General features: G+C 49.4%; 1 protein-coding gene across 3 annotated transcripts; it reads right to left on the bottom strand.

The window, feature by feature from the left end:
- Positions 1-555: 555 nt before the first annotated feature.
- Positions 556-7,537, bottom strand: LOC122370999. 3 transcript variants are annotated; one of them, XR_006254651.1, is made up of 3 exons: positions 7,301-7,537; positions 6,983-7,153; positions 556-636 (listed from the first exon to the last, which is right to left on the bottom strand). XR_006254651.1 is itself a non-coding variant. In XM_043347031.1 (2 exons), exon 1 carries the CDS (start codon positions 4,095-4,097, stop codon positions 1,086-1,088), a length of 3,012 nt encoding a protein of 1,003 aa, XP_043202966.1. In that variant the 5' UTR covers positions 4,098-4,192; the 3' UTR covers positions 556-636; positions 784-1,085. The 3 variants fall into 3 exon arrangements, 1 of the variants encoding a protein (XP_043202966.1); XR_006254652.1 differs by having other exon boundaries at positions 6,983-7,537; XM_043347031.1 differs by lacking the exons at positions 6,983-7,153; positions 7,301-7,537 and adding an exon at positions 784-4,192.
- Positions 7,538-22,167: the final 14,630 nt, after the last annotated feature.

The raw sequence follows: 22,167 nt of genomic DNA, 5'->3' as shown, positions 1-22,167 counted from the left end.
CCACAACATAGTCGCCAGTACATCAAACAGATTGCATTTCACAAACACACAGCAACACCCCCGCTAGCAGAGACCGGCTTCCACTCCGTCGAAACCAGAAATGCCGAGATAATCCCGCGTGTTGGCGCCACTACGCTGTATCCGTTTAAACGGAAGGGCTCTGAATTTAGCCTGGCGCACGAGGATCGTCTGAATTAATTACTGAACGGATGCGAGAAACAATCACAGCACGCGCCCGCCGAAATTCAAAGGACGCGGAACGTTTTGTTTGATAATGGGAAACGGTAACTATAAATACAGCGCGAAAGTGGAATGGGTGCGATGGGTGGACTCCGAATGGAAATGCCTCCCGTGGGCCCCATTTACGGATTGGCGAGAAAGAAAGAATCGGAAGAAAAAGATATAGGGTCGAAGCTTGACATAAACAACTGAAAGAATTGTCAGATCGGTAATACTTGTAACATACTCAGCTTATTAGTTTAAAAGGTATTGTTGTCGCCGGCTACCTTTCTGTTCTTCCAATTCTTAGACGGTCAGATCTCTAAACGCACCGACTCATCACTTGTGATTTATTTGAAATGAACTTGACGATATATTTGAACTGAACATGATCGAGTGAGAGTGTAAAAGTGGTTTCTGAAACAAAGCAAAACACAAAAGTAAACAAGCATTCGTCATAACAAATTCTGACACAAATACTGACAATTACTGAGGATATGGAACGTAACGCCGAGGATATGGAACGTAACAGTAGTAGATAGGCAAGTATATGAAATTACTCACCGAGGTTCTGCCCTGTCCACTATAATTATTTAATTTAGCCGTTGACAAAATCTTTCAAAATAACACATAACTAAACTAACTAAGCAAACAAAGACATTTTGCGGAATGACACGGTCAGCTGAGCCAAAGCTGAGCCGGCTGGTTCCACAATACACAAACAAACTCGTTCGTTGTAAACCGCTGGTTCTTCCACTTCCGAGGATCAGTCAGCCGAAGTATCGGCGCCGGATACGCTGCGCCAACACCCTCCCCCTTGAACCAACACAGGTTCAACAACAAGGGCAGGTAAGGACGTCCGGCGCTCACACAATCGCTTCCTGCACCAGTACCAGTTTGGAGATGGGCCGCTTGAATACAGATCTGGCGGTCTTAGCTGTCACAGTCCTGACTTGACCCTGTGCATCTGGGAACACTTCAGTCACCCGACCCAGAGGCCACTGTGGTCGGGGTAGATTCAGATCGACGATCAAGACCAGGTCGCCGACAGACAGATTCCTCTTGACCTTCATCCACTTTTGTCTTTTCTGCAGCTGAGGCAGATATTCTGCCATCCAGCGTCTCCAGAAAACGTCTGCCAGGTACTGCACCTGGCGCCACCGTCGTCTGGAGTACGTGTCCTGCTCATCAAACACGCCACAGGGTTCAGCACATCCTTGGAGCAGCAGCAGATGGTTCGGCGTCAGTGGTTCCGGATCTGCTGGATCGCTGGAAACTGGTGTCAAGGGTCGACTGTTCATCACAGCCTCGACTTCACACGTCAGCGTACGGAGTGACTCATCAGTCAGGGTCTGCTCTTTGAGAAGCGCGCCTAATATCTTTCTGAAAGTTCTGATAAGCCGCTCCCACACACCCCCATGATGCGAAGCGCCTGGCGCGTTGAATACCCATTTGATGCCTCTTTTCAACAAAAATTCGTGAACCTGGTCTCTGTTCAGGTTCTTTACCGCTTCTTGCAGTTCTCGATCGGAGCCGATGAAGTTAGTTCCGTTGTCAGAGCGGATATGCCTGACTTGACCTCGTCTTGCCTGGAAGCGACGCAGTGCACTGATGAAGGAGCTGATGTCCAGGCTGTCAGCAATCTCGATATGCACAGCGCGGGTTGTGAGACAAGTGAACAGCACGCCGTATCTCTTCATCTGCTTCCTGCCGCTTCTTGTGAAAAATGGCCCGAAGTAGTCAGTACCAACACGCGTAAAAGGAGGTTCGTTTGGGGTTACACGTTCCTCTGGTAGATCAGACATCACCTGGGTGACGACGCCAGCCTGTCGTTTCCGGCACCCAACACACTGGGACAGAACTCTGCGGACAGCTGTGTTCCCGCTCACAATCCAATACTCGCAGCGCAAGGCCGCCAGAACATGTTCCCGTCCCTGATGACCAGTTCTTTCGTGCATGTCACGGATGATCAGGTCTGTGACGTGGCCTTGCTTGGGAAGAATCTTTGGATGTTTCACCAGATCTGAAAGCCCACTGTTCTTCAGACGACCTCCGACGGTCAGAGTCCCATCGACTACGAGTGGACTAAGGCGATACAGAGGGCTGCCTTTCTTCACATGAGTTCTGGTCAACTCCTCAGGGAAGACCCGTCGCTGTACGAATCTGATGATTGCAGATTCTGCGTCCTGAAGGTCGCGCACAGTGAGGCGCGCAGAAACGTTTTTGCTCTGCACGTCTTCCGTGCCATCATTTAACTTCTTTCTCGTTTTCGCTCGGATGAGAAGCGTAGCTCTGATTCGAAGCAGCCATCCAACTGCCTTTTTTAGCCTGTGCCAATCTGAAAATCTGTTCAGAAGCTGTGAGGTAGGATCGTCTTCATCTACACGAGCAGCATTCACCGTCACTTTCTTGATCTCTTCGGGTTCTTCGCCTTCTACTGATTGCAGTGCGCTGGTTTGATCAGGCCAGACGTGTATCTGCCCGCTGAGGAACTCAGGGCCATCAGTCCAACGTTTGGAGTCGAGGAACTGTCGCGCCGTGAGACCACGTGACACGTCGTCAGCAGGATTGAGAGATGACGGCACGTACTTCCACTGATCGGGATTCGAGCCAGCATGTATGATCGAGAGGCGGTTCGCCACGAAGGTTTGAAACCTCGAGGTCTTATTCTGTATATATCTGAGGGTTGAGATGCTATCTGTCCAGAAGAAGACGGCGTCCATCGGTACTTCGAGTTCCGATAGCAACAGGGTGTTCATCTGAACGGCTAGGGCAGCTGCGGAGAGTTCGAGCCGAGGGATAGTGCATACTTTTAACGGTGCCACTCTTGCTTTGCTCATCAGCAAATACGTGCGAATCTTCCCCTCTTCGTCCACCAGTCTGATGTAACTGACAGTGCCGTATCCTCTCTCACTGGCGTCCGCAAAGTGGTGCAACTGACGACTCACCGCCTTGCAGTCAGCAGGTGACAGACTCCTGCTCACACTGAACTGTTTCAGCTCCTTCAGGTCGTTGCACCATTGCGTCCATCTCTCAGCATGCTCTTCAGGGATATTGTCATCCCATCCCAAGTTAAGACGACACAGGTCCTGGAGGATGAACTTCGCTGGCAAAATGAATGGAGCACCTAATCCCAAAGGATCATAGGCGGCGCTGACGGTAGACAAGATTCCTCTTCTCGTAGGTGGTCCTGGATCAACCTCGACACGAAAACTCATGGTGTCATTGATGATGTCCCATTGCACTCCGAGTGCCCTCTGTGAAGATGGCGTACCACAAGAGAGGCTCATTGTGCGAGTCAGTGCACAATCTGCCTGCGGGAGACGCGACATGACCTTCTCACTGTTGCTTACAAACCCAGTCAAATTGAAGCCTCCTCTGGCACAACAATCACGAACCTGTAGCGCGATGTCAGCTGCTTCGTCTTCAGTTGCGGCAGATTTCAGAAAATCATCTACATAGAAATTCCTCTCTATGCACCTTGCCACATCAGGTCGATACAGATCACCAAAGTCCTGGGCTGTTCTTCGTAGTGCGAAGTTTGCGCATGATGGTGATGAAGCTGCTCCAAACAGATGGACGTTCATCTGGTATTCCTCCAGCTGTTGAGACAAATCCCCTTCAGCCCACCAAAGGAATCGAAGCAGACTCCTGTCCTGGACAGGTACACGGACTTGGTAAAACATCTTCTCCACGTCTCCCATGAGGGCAAACGGTTCTTGGCGAAATCTTAAGAGTACTCCAACTAACGAACTTGTCAAATTGGGTCCTTGCAGAAGCCTGTCGTTCAGCGACACGCCCTTATAGCTCGCAGAACAGTCATATACAACTCTAATCTTCTGCGGCTTCATGGGATGATAGACGCCATGGTGCGGCATGTACCACGTTCTTCCCAAGTGCGCACCCCTATTTTCTTTAGACACCTTCTCTGCATAATCCCTTTCAACCAGCTCATTCACGAACTTCTTGTAGTCAGTCAGATATTTCTCGCTCTGGAGCATCCGCTTCCTCAGACCCTCTGCACGACGCTCCGCTTGTTGTTTATTGCTGGGAAAGGCACCTGCATTCCGAAGTGGAAGTGGAATTTCATAGCGTCCGTTCACGTGCCGCACTCCATTCTCCACCTCTTTCAGCCACAACTGGTCTTCCCTGGACAGACCCACCTCTACAGAGCTGCCATGATCTCTAAAGTCCTGATTGTAAAGATCGATGAAGCTACGATGCAGATCTGAATTTTCCCTAGCGGCTTGAATGCGGTTTACTTTCACTCCCTCGGCCTCCGCTTGGTAGCCTCGCCTTGGACCCTGGATGACCCATCCAAGCGCAGTACGAACAGCAAATGGTCCACCATTTTCACTACGCCTCACCTCCAGGGGCTGGAGCACTTCAGGACAGTTGCTACCAATCAACAGGCCAACCTCAGCGTCGATTCTTGTCAGCTGGATGTCCTGCAGGTAAGTCCACTGCTTCAGCTCGTCGTTCGATGCCATGTCTCCTGACTTCACGGGAATGGATTTGAGGGTGTATGTCGGAGGCAGCTGAATGCAGATATCGCCATTCATGTCCGAAATCGCAAGGCCCCTGACCACACGGCTGTTCAGCTGCTGATTATCGACGGACGCAGTAGTCATCGACAGCCTGATCTCTTTACTCTCGGCTTTCAGTTGCTTCAATAGAGACTCCGAACAGAAGGTTGCCGAACTTCCATTGTCAAAAAATGCGTAAGTCTCCACAGAACTGCTGTGATCCGAACAGAGCAGTTTTACCGGTAGTACTGCCATCATGGTGGATGTTGACTCAGCGCTAGCCCTTAAAGCGCTGTCTAGCTTTACCCTGCCGTTTGTTACCAACTGGCTGGCACTGGAGTTGTCCCGACTGATGTTTCCCTCGTGGTTGTCATTATCATTGCTTGCACCAGGCAATGACGGTGATCTGTTGTGCATCACTGTAGGATGCCGCATCTTGCAGATCGTGCATGTTCTTCTTTTTGCGCATTCCTTAACCAGGTGGCCCTTGCCCAAGCACCCATAACAAAGACCCTTCTCTCTGATGAATTTGTTCTTCTCATGAGGCGCCAAAGTTCTAAGGTCATCACACTGGTCTAGCCAATGGTCTCTGGAGCAGAACAAGCACACTCGCGAGGTCTGATGACGTCCAGAATCTGCTCCGACGACTGTCGCCGACACAGTTTGAACGTTCTTCCGTGAACCGTCAAGCTCACCGCTCTTGCTGTTGTGTTGACGTCCAAACATTGGATTGGTTTGTATTCTTACTTCCTTTTCCACGAAGTTGACGATGTCTTCAAACCTAGCCCTTCTCCTCTCTTCCTCTTGAATCCTGTCAGCCAAACGGCGCCACTGGTCTTGCAGCTGATACGGAAGTTTCCCAAGTATTCTCCGCATCGTCTTCGGGTGGTCGGTTTCCCTTCCTTCTGATGTGATTCCACCCATTGCGTTATGGCAGGACCTGAGCGTCAATGCGAATCTATCCAAGCTCTCTACGTCCCCAGGCTTCACCAGGGGCCACTCCATGAGCATGTCGACGAATGCATTCGTGATAGAGTCGTCGTCTCCATACCTCTGCTCTAGCAGCCGTCTAGCTTCCCGATATCCTGCACCAGGTGACATGTGCAAACAGCCTCTTATAACGTCTCGTGGTTTTCCTCGGGTGTACTGGTCAAGGAAAAACAGCTTCTCCTCGTCATCTTCGGTTTTCGACAAAATGCGACTTTCAAAGGCCCGGATGAAGGATCGGTATTTTGTTATCTCTCCGCTAAACACTGGAATTTCGACATTCGGTAACTGTCCTCTCTGGAGGTGGGTCAGGAGTGCCTGTGTGGTGTCGACATGTTGGTACGTCTCACTGCTCACCTGTCGTTGATCCATGCTTCTTTCTTCTCCAGCTTCCTTCAGCGTGTCTCCTTCCCTGTCATCATTCTTGGGAGAATTGTTTTCTCTGGCCTCTTCTTCTTCTTCTACATCCCACCTTCTAGCTTCTTCCTTGCATGCCACTATGGCTGTACTCTCTTCAAGTTCGTTGTCATATGCTGCATGGCTTATGAGTGATGCAGACCTTACCAGATGTGGTTGACTTGTTCTTGCATCGACCGACGTTTCTTCTTCGGCAAAGACCTGCTCCCTTGCTTCAGCCTCTGCGATTTCCATGCGTAGCTTAAATTCTTCCTTCTTCATTTTCATTGCCACTGCTTGCGCCACTGCTTGCTCCTCCAACTTCTGCTTCTCCTTCAGCATGTCGATCCTTGCCCGGAGACCTGCCTTCCTCGCCTGCTCCCTTGCCCTCAGTGACGACACAGAAGCGCGCGAACAAGAGGAGTGCCTCGATGAGGTAGACCCGATTGACACAATAGAGCTGGCTACCTCAGACGCAGCTCGTTTGTGGTTGTCATCTCTCGTGTCAAACCCCTGAGCCTCAGCAGCCTCCTGACTGTCATTGACATTTATACCAGCATCCTTGCAGGGCTTATCAGGAGCACAGTCTTTCTCTGGAGCTACAGTATTAAATCCTAAATTATCTCTAGATCTACTGGTGAGGCCACGGGTAAATTCAGCAAGATCAGCAGCCTTTGATGCATTGAACTCAGTGAGAAAATCAGCCACGGTAGTGCCTCCCGATTCCAAAACATCTTTCAAGCGACTCACTAAAACGTCTTTCTTAATACCCTTGCAGGCTCTGCCCCTTCTTGACAGCTCATTTTTTAGCTCATGAACAGTGAGTTTGTATAATGTCTCCATTTTGTCCATACCTCAATGTAGGTGAACCCTCGAAACTGTTGTCGCCGGCTACCTTTCTGTTCTTCCAATTCTTAGACGGTCAGATCTCTAAACGCACCGACTCATCACTTGTGATTTATTTGAAATGAACTTGACGATATATTTGAACTGAACATGATCGAGTGAGAGTGTAAAAGTGGTTTCTGAAACAAAGCAAAACACAAAAGTAAACAAGCATTCGTCATAACAAATTCTGACACAAATACTGACAATTACTGAGGATATGGAACGTAACGCCGAGGATATGGAACGTAACAGTAGTAGATAGGCAAGTATATGAAATTACTCACCGAGGTTCTGCCCTGTCCACTATAATTATTTAATTTAGCCGTTGACAAAATCTTTCAAAATAACACATAACTAAACTAACTAAGCAAACAAAGACATTTTGCGGAATGACACGGTCAGCTGAGCCAAAGCTGAGCCGGCTGGTTCCACAATACACAAACAAACTCGTTCGTTGTAAACCGCTGGTTCTTCCACTTCCGAGGATCAGTCAGCCGAAGTATCGGCGCCGGATACGCTGCGCCAACAGGTATGATAGAAATAAAAAAAGACATAGATACCTACTTTTACCTAAATGAGTCGTAGTCCGTAGGGGAAAAAGTATCTATGGGAAACAAGCCCAATTCGATAAAAGGCCATTTAACAGGAAATGGCATAGGATGAAGAAACTTACGATATCTGAATTTGAATAATTGGACCTTTTTACCTGCTTTTTATTTGACAACAAAGGACAGAAACGACAGTGAGATCAGAATGGTATACTGATGGCACTCTACTAAAAAAAAAACGCATGTTTGGCTCAGCTCTTAGTTTCTGTCATTGTTCTGTTTGGAACGAGTTCCGCCAGTGGCATTTTAAACAGGCTGTTAGTTTGACTACAATCGAACCAGCGCTGCTATACAGTGGCGAATGGAAGGCGTGGTAAACACATTGGTTAGAGACACGTAATTGGTTTAGCCCAAAAAGGAAGCGCTCGAGCAAAAGGAAACTTGCCACCCAAGTCCAAATGAATTGAAAGGAGGCAAAACAATCGAGGCCTTCCGATGATTTTATTACCACAAGATACGACACTTCAAACATCCATATATCATGGTTAGAGGCCAGAAGGTTGTATTAGAGCCTCGCTTACAGGAGAAAAGAGCAGTTAAGTTAAGTTGGCAGTTAAGAAACCTTCAACGCGCGGACGCGCGATTTAGCTGAATGCTAGTCTGCCAACACACAATTGCAGCTTTTAGCGATTCGACTTTTGTGACGCGTTGCAAGTGTATAAGTGCAGAACCTGTCCATCAACGCGAAGAAAATATTGATTAAATGCTTCCTGATGCATCAGAATTCGCCCGGAATCCATCAGGGCAACCTGCTTGTCAACTGCGTATTTGCTGGTGATCTACGATAACAGTTCCTCGATGCTTCCTTTTACAACAAAAACTTTCGGTTAGAAAAGAGTAGCTGTTGGTTTTCTGCAACTTAGCGGTGGTCCTCTGGAACTCTCGACGCCTGTTGACCCAAGTTGTTCGTCCGTCCGTCACGCGCCAACTCAGAGACACAGAGGCTCAGAGTTTGAGCCGCAGTTTGAGCCGCAGTTTGAGCTGCATTGTCTGAGGGCGGTTCTGGAACGGATGTGGGCAGGCGTATTCTGTCGGGACGGGTGGACCGTGACTACTGCGCCTCTAAGCGGAGACATTCTGACGAAATGTGTCATTATATTCAACTGACTCTGCAAGTCTTCAATGTTCATTGAGGAGAGTGGAGTTGACTTTCAAAACCTATGTTCGACCGTGGTGTGTAAGGGACTGCATTTTTGTAACGTTATCGAATCGCCATTGACCTTAACCCTCGCCCGTATAGGGGGGGGGGGGTCGAACGGACCCCCCCCATGGTTTTTCGCGAATAACTCGCGTAAAAAGCGGCCGATCGCGACGAAACTTTCAGTACCCTCGCGTTTATCAATTTCACACCTACCCTGAAAATTTCATGACCCTGACCCAAATGACCTTTGACCTGTGACCTACTTTTCGAGACCATGTTTGGCTGGAATCGCGATTCGGCGTATGTCGGCTCGCATTAGCCGCGCGTTTGCAGTCTTTTCGTGGTTTCAAGCGTTCAAACATGTGATATGATGTTGCCCCCATGCATTAGGGTGGGTGTCAAGGTCACCTGAAGGTCAGGTCAGGTCATTGACCTTTGATGACCTCGGTTCACTTTTTCGAGTTTTACATGTTTCTAGGCCAGTTTTTGGAGCTGAATTCGAATTTAGCAACCATATGAACATTTACAAAGTAGTTTGGGTGCCTTCGTAACATGTTACGAAGCTGTCAGAGGCGGTTGCCACCTACTACGAATACCCTTACTGGTTGACCTGACCTGACCTGACCCGACCTGGCCTAAATACATGAAGACATTCTGTGATCAAAACTAACATGATATTCGTGATCAGCACCCCGAAAAACCCCATAGCAGCCACACTTAACGACGTTCTAACAGGCCCCGATTTTCCCGCCTTTGGGCTCATTGACCTGACCTGCAAGGTCAACCAATGACCTAGGACCTTAAAATTGGGTATCATCGGCTTCCTCTCGTCACGGGCAACACGCTCGTTTTTTCCGCGAAGCTCTAGCTCGATCAGGGGCGAAACGGCAAGGGGGTCCAACGGACCCCCCCCCCCCTTATACGTTCGCAGCTGGAAAAACACAAATACGGGCGAGGGTTAACCCTCGCATGTGTAGGGGGGGGGGGTCGGATGGACCCCCCCATGTTTTTTCGCGAATAACTCGCGTAAAAAGCGGCCGATCGCGACGAAACTTTCAGTACCCTCGCATTGATCAATTTTACATCACCCTGAAAATTTCATGACCCTGACCCAAATGACCTTTGACCTGTGACCTCTTTTCCGAGACCATGTTTGGCCGGAATCGCGATTTCGCGTATGTCGGCTCGCATTAGCCGCGCGTTTGCAAGCTTCTCGTGGTTTCAAACGTTCAAACATGTGATTTGATGTTTCTCCCATACATTAGGGTGGGTGTCAAGGTCACCTGAAGGTCAGGTCAGGTCATTGACCTTTGGTGACCTCGGGTGACCTCGGTTCACTTTTTCGAGTTTTACATGTTTCTAGGCTAGTTTTTGGAGCTGAATTCGAATTTAGCAACCATTTGAACATTTACGAAGTAGTTTTGGTGACTTTGTGATTGTGCCCCCAGGGGGTCCGGAAGCGGTGGGGAGTATGTTTTCAAAAAAAATATTGTTTAATAAAATTTCTTTCATCGGGGGTGTTTTTCTTTCCGAGATTGTTGCCGACCTGCGCCGTGCTCTGGGACAACCTCAGGTGAGTGTTTTCGGCTGGTAGATCCTCAAATGGTTGATTAATGAGTTGATTTTCTTGCTGTTTGATTTCTCTCTTGTTCAAAAGTAATTACACAACCATTTCCAATTGCTGATCGGTCCGTTGGTTTCAAGCTGACCGATTCCTTTCCGCCACCGTTCCTTGCGCCTGGGGCTCGTCACAAACAATATTTATAATGAGGCTGGCTTGTCGCTTGTCAACATATAGTCTTCACTGCCTAGGATGGTATCTGTCTCATAAGGAATTTAGGACACGGATGTCTCCCCAAAGCATATAATTTTGATGCCTCCCTTGAGGACATAACCTGAAGCCACCATCTGATACCTGATAGCTACCCACCATTCTCTCCCTTTCTAATGCCTATCATCCCAAAGATAATCGAGTACATCCCCATTTAATGTCGCCCCAATGCTGAGATTAGATCTCCCGCTGGTCCTTACACTATATGACGCATACCTCAATCTCCCTCAGACTCACTCTCTTTGTCATGCCTCTCTCATCCCACTACAATAAAATTGATCCCGCGTTGACCTCTCAGTCCCTCCCAGTAATTGTTCTAACTCCCTCCAGCGGTACATATCAGGGACAATAAACGCAATTTGTTCAATAGACTCCGTGATTAGTGTAAATTTCATCTAAACTTACTCTTACCTCCCAACGACTTATCGCGCCCCATTCCAACATTGGAATTGTGTGTGCTCTTCCTAGCACCTCTTGGGCTCCCTGGCCCAATATCCTCGAAGACCTACATCACTTGACCCTGATTACTTGTCTTAAGGTGCAACGCAGGTAGCGATTGCATTATTAGCGTTCGTCGATGGGTGTGATTGGTTCAATCAATCTCTGCCGGCCCACTCTCTTCGAACACCTACATCATTTGACCCCGATTACTTGTCTAAAGATCGACGCGGGTAGCGTCAGTTATTAGCGTTCCTCGGTGGCTTATGATTGGTCCGTCAACCTCTGCCGCTCACGGCACATCTCTGTTTCCCTACTAAAACCCCGCGGCCGGACGTTGGTTACTGACCCTTGCAGCCCTTCTGTGAGAGACCGTCTTACGCGTTTTCACCTAACGAACCGGTGGACACAAGCCTGCTACCCCGGCGACCGCAGTCTCACTGGGCTCATAGACAGGTACCTACTCAGTACTCTCATGCAGTCATGGCACCCGCAAGTGGCGCCTTCGGATCATTGACCGGTGTGATTCGAAAGACTCCATGACTGAATCTATCCTGCAATTTTATCCGACGCCGTGGAATTCTGTCCTGCAGATGTGTGTTCAAGCGCGTTAGCGTCATGAGTGATGCATGCTGCGATTCTTCCGACGGTGGACTTAATTCACTTACCTCATCCCGGCGGTATTCTCCTCGCCTTATCCTCTATCATTTTCGTATTTGTCACTCACCTTCGGCAGTGTGCTCCCTCGTCCTGTCTCTCTCTCTCTGACTCACCTCTCAGCTTGGGCGTCTTATGGCGTTCTTTGTTCTGATATCTGCCTAACATATTTACTTACTTCCTCCGTAACGTGAGACAGTTCCAATCCTAGTAGACTTAGACGTATCAGCAGAGTAAAAAACACATGAAAGTGTTGCAACATACCTCCTCTTCGGCTAGCATCCCTCCTTAGATCTGTTCCTCCTTGTGTAATTCCGGTTTCAATACCTATCGACCACTTCAGAGTCACTCCTTCTGTATCTCCTTACCTGTCTGATCCGTAGAATCCCTTCAGTCCATGTGCGCACCGCTACGCGGTACGAGTCAGTTGTTACCCGCGACATGAACAAAAAAAAAATCATTGGATAGAGAAAACTGCGCAGCCAAATACTCAGACCATCTACTACTCATTTCATCTACACGATATTTACGCCTATCAGCTGAAACGTCTCCATCGTAGCTTACTATATTCACTCAGTGACGTCATATTTCCAGGGAACAGACTGTGTTTACACTTGTTGATCAGTAATGACGTCATAAGATCGTGTCGTCTGCGGGTTGGTACATCCTGACTTCTCATCGTTCAACCTTGGAGACGCTAACTTTGATCGGAATTTCAACTCGACTGTTCTGAGTGTTGCCTGTGATTTAATGAAGTAATTCTTGGTAGTGCCCAATCATTTGTGATCATGAATATTTTTTATGTGGATTGTTGTCTGGCGTCCCTCGCCACGTTGTCGCAAATTTCTCCGGGGTCGTAAGTACCTATTTGCATCAAGGGAACTCTAAGGTAGTGCGCCGGATTAGTCTCAATTTGGCATTTCTATTTAAAAACAATCCAACTCATGTGATTTCATGTTATCTTACTGAACCGATTTATGAGAGTCAATTTTATAATGCAGATTTTTATTGACATACTCGACCAGATGATTTATTTAACTTGCAATTGACAATCGACTGGTGGTGTTCTAATTTAACCCGCGAGTTGCTGGGGGGGGGCGTTAAACGCCCCCACTTTTTTCGCCGGGCCATAGCATAAAAACGGCGCGCCGCAGGCGCGCCAAATTTTGGGTACCTGTAGCGAATTGATTGAAGTTTATTGTGACAAAGTTTCAAAAAAATCGGTCGGACAATTTTTGAGATATCGAGGTTTTAGTGACGTCATGATTTCTGAGTTTTCGACCAAAAACGGCATATGTTCAAAAAATCATATAAAATCACAGAATAGACATACAGACATGCCGTAAACGCCATTAGACTGTCAATACCATGATCAATCAAATGGCTATCTTCGATTATTGATTATCGCTCCGCATTTTCCATAATCTTGAATTGAATCTTGGCAATTTTTCGTGACTACTTCACGACCATGATACATGCATTTCTTAAATTGAACTTTTTGAGCCAAACACGTACACATATGATAAAATGAATGTCACCATCGTGTTCTACGCCCCAAATTACCTATAAAACATGTGTCACAGGCTGCGAATATCAGTTTTGATTTTCGGGGATATGTGCCTACCCGGTTGACCTGACCTTGACCCTGACCTATGCTTGACTGACCCCTACATGGAGCTGACACTCTTGTAGGCCTTATATGATGGATTGTGCACCGTTTGGACAGAGTTTATGACGAGAGGCGCCCATTGCGAAGTCCTGAAGTCCATGCTACTGAAAGCCCGATTTCAGGTGTTTGACCTGACCTTGACCCGACCTGTGACCTCAAAATTCAACTTTAAAGTACTCATCTGAAGCGTCTCGTCGCGCTCTTTCGTTTGCCGCCTCGTGCGTTTCGCTGCGCCTATTGGTTCTCGAGTTATCGGCTGGGGGCGTTTAACGCCCCCCCCCCCCCAGCAAACGGTGGGTGGCGAAATACCCCAGCAACTGCCGGGTTAAGGAAGCTTGGTTTACCGATTGCTATGTTGTTGAAGGTATACAAATTTTGGCAAATGTGATATCCAATTATTCGAGTGGGAACATCAGCAATGGGAAATGATTATATCTAATCAGGGGGGGCTGTGTCCAGTCGTGAGGACATGTTGAACTTTAAGACAAAATTATGCTATACAACTGGAATTGCGCGGTTGGGTGGTAGGTCAGATTCAGCACAACAAACTACGCGTAGTGCGAGCTCTGATTTCACGAATCTGCCCATTCAACCATTCAGACTAAATTTATAAGAAATTTTAAGAAGCTAATGGGAACTGGCCATTGGAGAATGGTGCTAATTTCGAACTAAATTAATGGGTCAACAAAGACTCAGACTGGTGTAATCATCGTTGTATCTCTTCCGTCACCCGACAAAGATTGTTATAGTCACTGATGCCTTATAAATTTCAATTCCAAGGTACCCCTTCTTAAGTGAAACCACACTGGTCCGAAACTGTGGTGCTAGCATCCGAGGCCAGATATGAGATCAGTCGTGACTTGTGACTGAGAGGTCAATGGTCATTAGCATTGAAATTCCATGTTCAATAGATCATGTCAACAGAAACGGATGAAACAACCTTGGATGCGACTGGGAATAGTCTGACTTGAATTGTTGCATGTTACTGATTTATCATCTGAATTCATTAATTTCAGCGTGTCCCTCCAAAACTTTGTAAGTACAGTTGTCACTAGCTTTTCACACCACGCTCAATTTCTAAGTTTTAGTGATGCGCGCTCAATCATAACACAATTAATTCTCCATTCCTGCCTTTGGCCTATAATAGTCTGCTAATTTGAGTTGGTAGCATGCCTCGCGGTGTACAGTTTGCTTTCGACTGACAAAGGTAACCAGTTTCTCCCAGAATTAGACTGTAGAGTTGTTCACCAAGATTTACTAAATTTTGATCATATGTGACTGCTGTCTATTTCTCCCCTTTTTGACCACCCGCAAATTTGTCCGTCTTCCTACTGAGGTCAGCGTGGGTCAATCGTTGAAAGAAGGGTTCGTCCAGCTGTCTTAACAGATAATTTCTTTCTCTCAGCAGGTCCAAATTGGTGCATTGTTCGCGGTTCCGCTGAGCTGAGGGCTTGCTGGGCCAGCGCTCTCCAATCCGATGGGGACCGGATGGCGGATAGCATTCGTGAGATTCAACTGTCCTTGCCGTTTGCCTTAGCTGGGTTAAATTAGCATGACGGTCACTTTTGCCTGCTGGTTAAATGAGTTATCACGCCTTACTTGAAAGGTTTCGACAAATTGAACGTATTCCAATGCAATGATCACTAAATGTTATTTAGATCATTTGAGAATGTGCCCTGTGATCAAAAGCTATCTTATGAAGTTTAGATGTTGAAACGAAGTTGAAACTCAGACCTTTGGCTTGTTGTTGGTCTGAGTCCTTTAAACAAAAGATATTTCATTGAATCTACATATACAAGATTTGTAAATTAAGCCAACGTGGAGGGTTAGGTGATAAGCATCCTTAAACGCTTGTAATTATGAGCTTAGCGGTGACATGACCTTGTTCCACACCTGACCGGCGACCATTCTGACTCATCGACGCTTTTGGCGCCGCCTAGTGGATGTAATAGGTTATACTGGCTAGGTGGCAGTAGAGTGCCACGCATCTAATTCGTACCAAAAGCTTTCATTTATGGGGTCGATCTTTGTAAAGACTGAATTAAAACGTTTTGCTTCGACATCCTCCTCCCTCTCTCTCTCTCTCTCTCCCTCTCACTCTCTCTCTCTCTCTCTCTCTCTCTCTCTCTCTCTCTCTCTCTCTCTCTCTCTCTCTCTCTCTCTCTCTCTCTCTCCCTCTCAAGTACATACTCACTCACGCCCCCATTCACTCATCCACTCCCGCGCGTGCCCAGGCGCGCACACAGGATTTTTGAATGGGGGGGGCACGACCTTCGAACTGGGCCCCCCATGCCGAAGGGCCCCCCCCCAAAAAAAAAAATACGGCCCACGGGGTTATATTTCGGTTGGTTTGAAGCTTGAGCTTTTGTCAATGCATGGTTAAACAATTATTTCGGAACCAGCTTAATTTTCAAAACATTTATATTTTTACGCTAGCATGTTTTTTCTCAAATGCGACTCAGAGCCGGTACATATACCTAATCAGTAATCATCTAATTTATTACGTAAAACATTTCATTAATAAACATTTTTGCAAGTCCCTCAGAAATCAGCCCCGGGCAGCGACTAACTGCCGCCTGGCCGACCGGCCCCGGGTGGCTGGAAGCAGGGGCCGGTCACTGGTTGGCCCGGATGTGTAGGAGCGGGAGCAGCACTCCTTTTTCACGTATATTCGCATATCAACAGGACTATGTACGAATTACGATGCATGTCGAACACGTACCCAGAATTTCGCCCAAGAGGAGGTCACCTGCTGGTCACCTGACCCCGGGCCCGCGAGTCACCCGGGGGCCCGGGGTCAGCCCAGGCAAGGATGTATCCTGCAGGACCTTTCGATGGGAGGAGGGAGGCACGGTGGGTCCAGTCTCACTGGCAGACGAGTCTCTTTAAAACGGTCTTTGCATGAGAAAATGTGGAAAATTGGCAAGTAAAAGTATCATTCATGCCCGAGGGGTGTGCCTAATGTACACTAATGCCTAACGTACATGGTATTTTACGAGCGAGCGAAGCGAGCGAGCTCCTCAGAGTCACCGGTGTGTGGCGCGCTCAAAGGTGCAGTGAAAGGCCGTCAGATGCGCTGGTGTTGGGTCCTCACAGGCGCCGTTGCGAGGTCTTAGGGCTTAGAGACACTGGTGGGGCCATCATTGGCATGTGTGTGGCCCTGCAAAATAGCCTGCAAGTGGAAAGTGGCCCTTCATAGGCTGGCAAGGACACTCAGAGGCTAGTAAGAGGCCCTCAGAGTCACTGGTACGTGGCCCTCAGAGGTGTCGGTGTGGGGACTCTCAGAGCCGCCGATGTAGGCCCTTAAGATGCGCTGGTGGGGGGGGGGGGGTCCCTTGGAGGTGGCGCGAGGGGCCTCGCAGTTGCCGTTGTGGGTGCCTTTAGAAACACTGGTGTGGGCCGTGTGTATATCACAGACGGATGTGGAGCCATAGCAGCCAATCCATCGTTGGCCGTTACTAGGGCCCTGAGCGGCCGGCGAGGTCTCTCAGAAACCGGCATTGGGCCTTTATGAAGATAATTGTGGCTACATAGGAGCCAATAACGTGCCCCCACAAGCCCTGTGGTGTCCTTCCGAGTTGAAGTGCGGCCAGCGCGAACCCTCTGCTACCAATTGGCGCCGCAGGGCCCCTCGGTTTCGAAGAAACCCTAAACCCGAGAACGGGCACGTACCCCCTCGCTCATTTGCTATGTCACTGAATCCAAGTGATCAGGGACCCTTTAGGTAATCAGGGGCGTTTCAGATGACCAGGGGTTTTCAATTGATCAGGGGCCCACCAGTGACCAGGTGACCATGGGCCCCTCTGGTAACCAGGCCTTAAGGGGCCCTCAGATGACCTCAAAGGGCTCTCAGATGGCCTTAAAGGGCCCTCAGATGGCCTCAAGTAACCAGGGACTCCATCAATAACTAGGGCCCCTCAGTAAACGGGGGCCACTCAGGTAACTGTAGGAGTCCCGCAGATAACCAGGGGCGGCAAGGTTTCTCAGGTCCGTTTTTGACAAGGCTCTTATTGACTCAGGTGCGAGCCCTTTGCCATCAGCAGAGGGCCCTTTCAAGCCTTTTGAGGGCCGTTTAACGTCTCTAGAGTTCCCATTGAGGCCTTCTAAGGGCCCTTTGAGCAGTCGAGGGTCTTTGAGACCTTTTGAGGGCCTCTTGACGTCAGCTGAGGACCGTTGGACGCCAGCTGAGGACCGTTTTTGGGCCTTCTGATGGCCATTAGACGCCAATGGATGACCCTCTGACACCAACTGGGGCCCTCTGACACCAGCTAAGGGCCCTTTAAGTTTGACGCTAGCTCAGGGCCCTCTGATATCAGCTGGGGGCCCTCTGACGCTAGCTCAAGACCCTTTGACGCTCTTTAGGACCTTCTGAGGGACCCTTGAAACTTTCTAAGGGCCCCTTGAGGTTTTTTGAGGGCCGCTTGACGCCAACTGAGGACCGCTGGATTCCAGCTGAGGACCGTTTGTGCCTTCTGATGGCCATTTGGCGCCAGCTGAGGGCGATCTGACACCAGCTGGCGCTTGACGTTAGCTGAGGGCCCTTTGAGGCCATCCGAGGGCCCTTTGACACCATCTAAGGGCCCTTTGACACCAGATGAGGGCCCTATGACGCTAACTAGGGCCCTTTGAGGTCATCTGAGGGCCCTTCGAGGCCATCTGAGGGCCTTTTGAGACCATCTGAGGGCCCATTAAGGCCATTTGAGGGCCCTTTGTACACGGTCTTCGGTGGTCTAAGGATTAGTTAGAGGCCCATTTGAGGCGGCCGAAGGCCGCCTCAAATGGGCCCCTATTCTTTCGAGCTGGGCCCCCCAACTCGAATGGGGGGGGGCACGGGCCCGTGTGCCCCCCCCTTGTGTGCGCCTTTGCGCGTGCCCACTCATTCACTCATCCTCTATCCCCGTCTGTCCGTCTCCGACGCACATTCCACGCGTGAGATGGTCATGCCGCGTCCGCTCGCGGCAGAATGAATAAGCAGAGCTTGGCATGCCTCGGTCATAGGTGGCGCCACTGTATCATCTCGGCCTACGGAGCGATGGTAAAGTGGGTTTCGGTGGTAGCATTTAAGCCAGATATTTGCGTGACTTTGAGGAGCTGGTGATAGGCCACCCGTTTATGGGGATGGTTTCTCGGGTCTAAAGTACCCTATACACTTGTACATCTGTAATACTCTATTGCTGTTTCTTCTACCCGGTCGGTGTTTGATGGTCTGAATTCAGCTGCGTCGATTGATCTTTTGATGGTATTGGGATCATACGTCGCTCTGTCCTTCGAGTTACAATTACTTAGTTTTAAGAAAAAGCTCAAAGACCTACCGTCAGCTATTTAGGGTCTGCTTCTTGTTCAGTAAGGTGGCCTGGTGACAATCTGACCTGAACAAAACAAATTCTTCATCCTACATAAATGACGATGAGCTGCGGTGATTTTTCGCTTCCCTCCGTAACCAACTCTAGACGTGTACAAGCAGGGTGACATTTTGACATAGTCACATCACATTGAACGGTAACTCGCTTGATGTTTATGATCAATTGTCTCAAACGATGCATCAATTTAACAACCGTGACATTTCCACGTTATTCTTTGATATACCTCGAAGTGGGAGCTAGCATCAATATCAGTTAGGTACTGATAATGCTAGGAGAGAAAGGGGAATTGATTGACAGGTTACGGACAGCGAAAAATTTATAACGATTGAAATGACAATTCAGATTAACGAACCGGAAGGCAATTCAGACTCACAGCGTTCTTGTTCTGGCGCTGAGCTGCCGAAGGAGCAGAATAATGCTTAACGTTTACAATGTTTTACTCTCCCTATCCGAATGTAACTGAACACGTTACGACTTCTTGGGCCGCCTTCGTATCAAACCTTATCCAAATGATTAATCTATCCCACGGGTGTGACAATCCTACGCTGACCGTCGATTTATCTCGAAGAGCACTTTGTAAGAATTGAGAATCGATTGATGAGCCTTGGATTAACACTAGACTGATAGTGGATTGATACGCTGGCCTACCGAGTTCAAACTGGTTAGATTATGAAACAACTTATGCTGACCTACTAGCTTCGAAAAAAAATGTATCTGTGAGGGTCGCGTCGTGAGGGATGATCATTGCATTTCCGTTGATTGATGATCAGATCGCCGCGGTGCAGTCCCGGTGAGCCTGTGAGGTTATGCCGGCGTAAAGTCGTGTGGTCGACGTGACAACTTAAAGATATTACGTTAGCGGTCTCTGTGAATCCGAATCAGCAACATATCTGAAGTAACCCTCCCTTCTTTCCCAGACAGATTGTTAAATTTTCACGCTATATTTACAAACGGACGATACAATGCTGGTCATTTTCAACCGGTGTACCACGATCGGTTGTCAGCTCGCCAATGCCAACTTAGCCTTAAATCTAATCCTAACGCCCTAACTGCAGAGAACTTAATTACAAACCATCGCGAATTGAACCGTCATGACGTCATCTGACGTAGTTGACGCGTCAATAGTGACCAGCGCCCCCAAAATGACACCATCTGACCTGTTCCCCTCCCCTCGAATCCCACACCTCACTGCGGCCGGACCGCGCGCGTGATGGCCGACAGATAGCGCTCCCCCCCCCCCCAACACCAATGTAATGGTGAGCCATTAGCCTACACTGACCATTACTGACCCGCCCCGGCTGCCTCGCTAACCCTCTCCCTACCCCATTGGTAAGGCCGGACTAGTCGGACCCATTCACACCCCTCCCCGTCTTTACAAACAGACGCACCACTGCCGCGCTGCTCGGTCGGAAGCGGAATGTAGCGACCATCTGCCCTCCCTTACAAACAGGTCGTACCGCGGCCTGCCCGGCCGGGACGCAATATGGAGCGCGCGAGACCATCCTACCGCCCTCCCCTACACGGTGTTAACCCATTACCCTCCTAATGGTGGCTCAAGTTAGACCTCAGGGAGTGGCATTTGTAATCCAGATCAGAGACATCCGATGGGTAAATGGGAGGTGAATTGTCCATGACGGGGAGGCAGTCTTGATGAGGCGGACAGATGAGATGACTCACTTGACAGTTGATGATGGTTGACACGTCGAATCTCCGTCGCGGCAGCAGAGTCCCTCCGCTCCGGCAGGGGTGGGGTCGGCCAGCCTCAGACTGAGACGTGCCGGCCGACCCGCCGTCCAGATGAGCTCTCCTCTCCCGTGGTCTGTCACCCGTGGTCTGATACCGTGCTCTGTTCCCCCTCTGCTTCTGCCGCTGAGGTTTTGTTCTCCTGTGATTTCCGGGCCGGAGGTTCCGGGCGTCGGCCGGGCCTCCCCGACCGGGGCAGAAAATTGGCGACATCCCGTCTCGCATCCGGAGTCGAGACCGTCGCCCTCACCCCTCCATTCCGCCGGAACTTGACGTCATCCTCACTAGCACGGCTCATCCGTCTCAGCTGTCTCCTGCCGGATGACGTTTTCACACTCGATTTTCGCCGGATGTCGGTCCCTGCCTGTGCCGGACGGCTGACCGCAACGACATCCTCCCACCTTCCTGTCAGCTGCGTCGGCAGGATGTGCGTCGCGCCAGGCGTCGGGAGGCTGGTCTAGCACCGGGAGCAGGTGTTTCCGGCTGCGTTGCGTTTGTCGGCGGCCACTGCGCCGGCCCGGATGGGTGTGTTTGTACTCCACCCTTCGGCGAGCCTTTGATCTTCGCTTAATGGTGACCGGCCGACGAGTCGGGGATCGTTTGGTCGACCCCCTCCCCACGCCGGCTCAGCGCCGCGGCAGACAGTGCGATCATCCTTACGTATAGAGTGTGAGAGATGTCTTTTTTTGATGTACGGAAAAAATGTTACAGCTTCCAGCTGTTACAACTTCGTAACATGTTACGAAGCTGTCAGAGGCGGTTGGCACGTACTACGAATACCCGTCACGACGCCTACTGGTTGACCTGACCTGACCTGACCCGACCTAGTCTAAATGCTTAAAGACATCATCTGTGATCAAAACTAACACGATATTCGTCATCAGCACCCCGAAAAAAACCCTTAGCAGCCACACTTTACGACTTTCTAACAGGTCCCGATTTTCCCGACTTTGGGTCTTTGACCTGACCTGGAAGGTCACCCGATGACCTAGGACCTTAAAATTGGGTATCATCGGCTTCGTCTCGTCACGGGCAACACGCTCGTTTTTTCCGAAAAGCTCTAGCTCGATCAGGGGCCAAACGGCAAGGGGGGTCCAACCGACCCCCCCCCCCCTACACATTAGAAGCTGGCAAACGCCGCACACATGCGAGGGTTAACCATGCTAACCAGTGCAAGGATGACTCCAGACAGAGTCATCCATATGACTCCATATGACTTCCAAAGCCCACGTCTCGAGTCTAAGTCCCCGGCATATTCATCGGCCTTCTGTCTCTGACTTCATGACCCTTCTCTGACGTGGTGCCTGCGGTTCCAATGGCCCTATTCTTGACATGGTGTGTGAGCAGTGCGGCTTTTTCACGCTCGGTGGATCACTGATGCCGAGCTGGCCCACCGGAACAGAGAGATAATGGAACACTTTTGACCACCGAAATGGGGAGTCACTGGAGCTTCACTGACTGCCAGAACAAGAGAGCTAATGGAGCTCCCATGACTACGGTAATGGAGAGGAGAGCTAATGGGCCTACTCTGACCAGCCATTGAGCCAATGGAGCTCTTCTGACCACAAAAATGGAGCTAATCTAGCTCCTTCAACCAGAGGCATAAAGAGGGAATGGAGCTTTTCTGACCACAATTTTTTCCACATAGCCCCCTGAGGCTCTGACCTGAGATCAGCTCCCGAGCCACGGATGACACGCAGT

This window comes from Amphibalanus amphitrite, unplaced genomic scaffold, assembly GCF_019059575.1.
Source record: "Amphibalanus amphitrite isolate SeventyFive unplaced genomic scaffold, NRLGWU_Aamphi_draft 001193F_arrow, whole genome shotgun sequence".
In the NCBI taxonomy this organism is placed as follows: domain Eukaryota; kingdom Metazoa; phylum Arthropoda; class Thecostraca; order Balanomorpha; family Balanidae; genus Amphibalanus; species Amphibalanus amphitrite.
This window is presented reverse-complemented; position numbering and strand designations above follow the sequence as displayed.

Bases quoted from the DNA above. Each gene is read 5' to 3' on its own strand.
- LOC122370999 (XM_043347031.1), bottom strand. From the start codon at position 4,097: ATGCCGCACCATGGCGTCTATCATCCCATGAAGCCGCAGAAGATTAGA.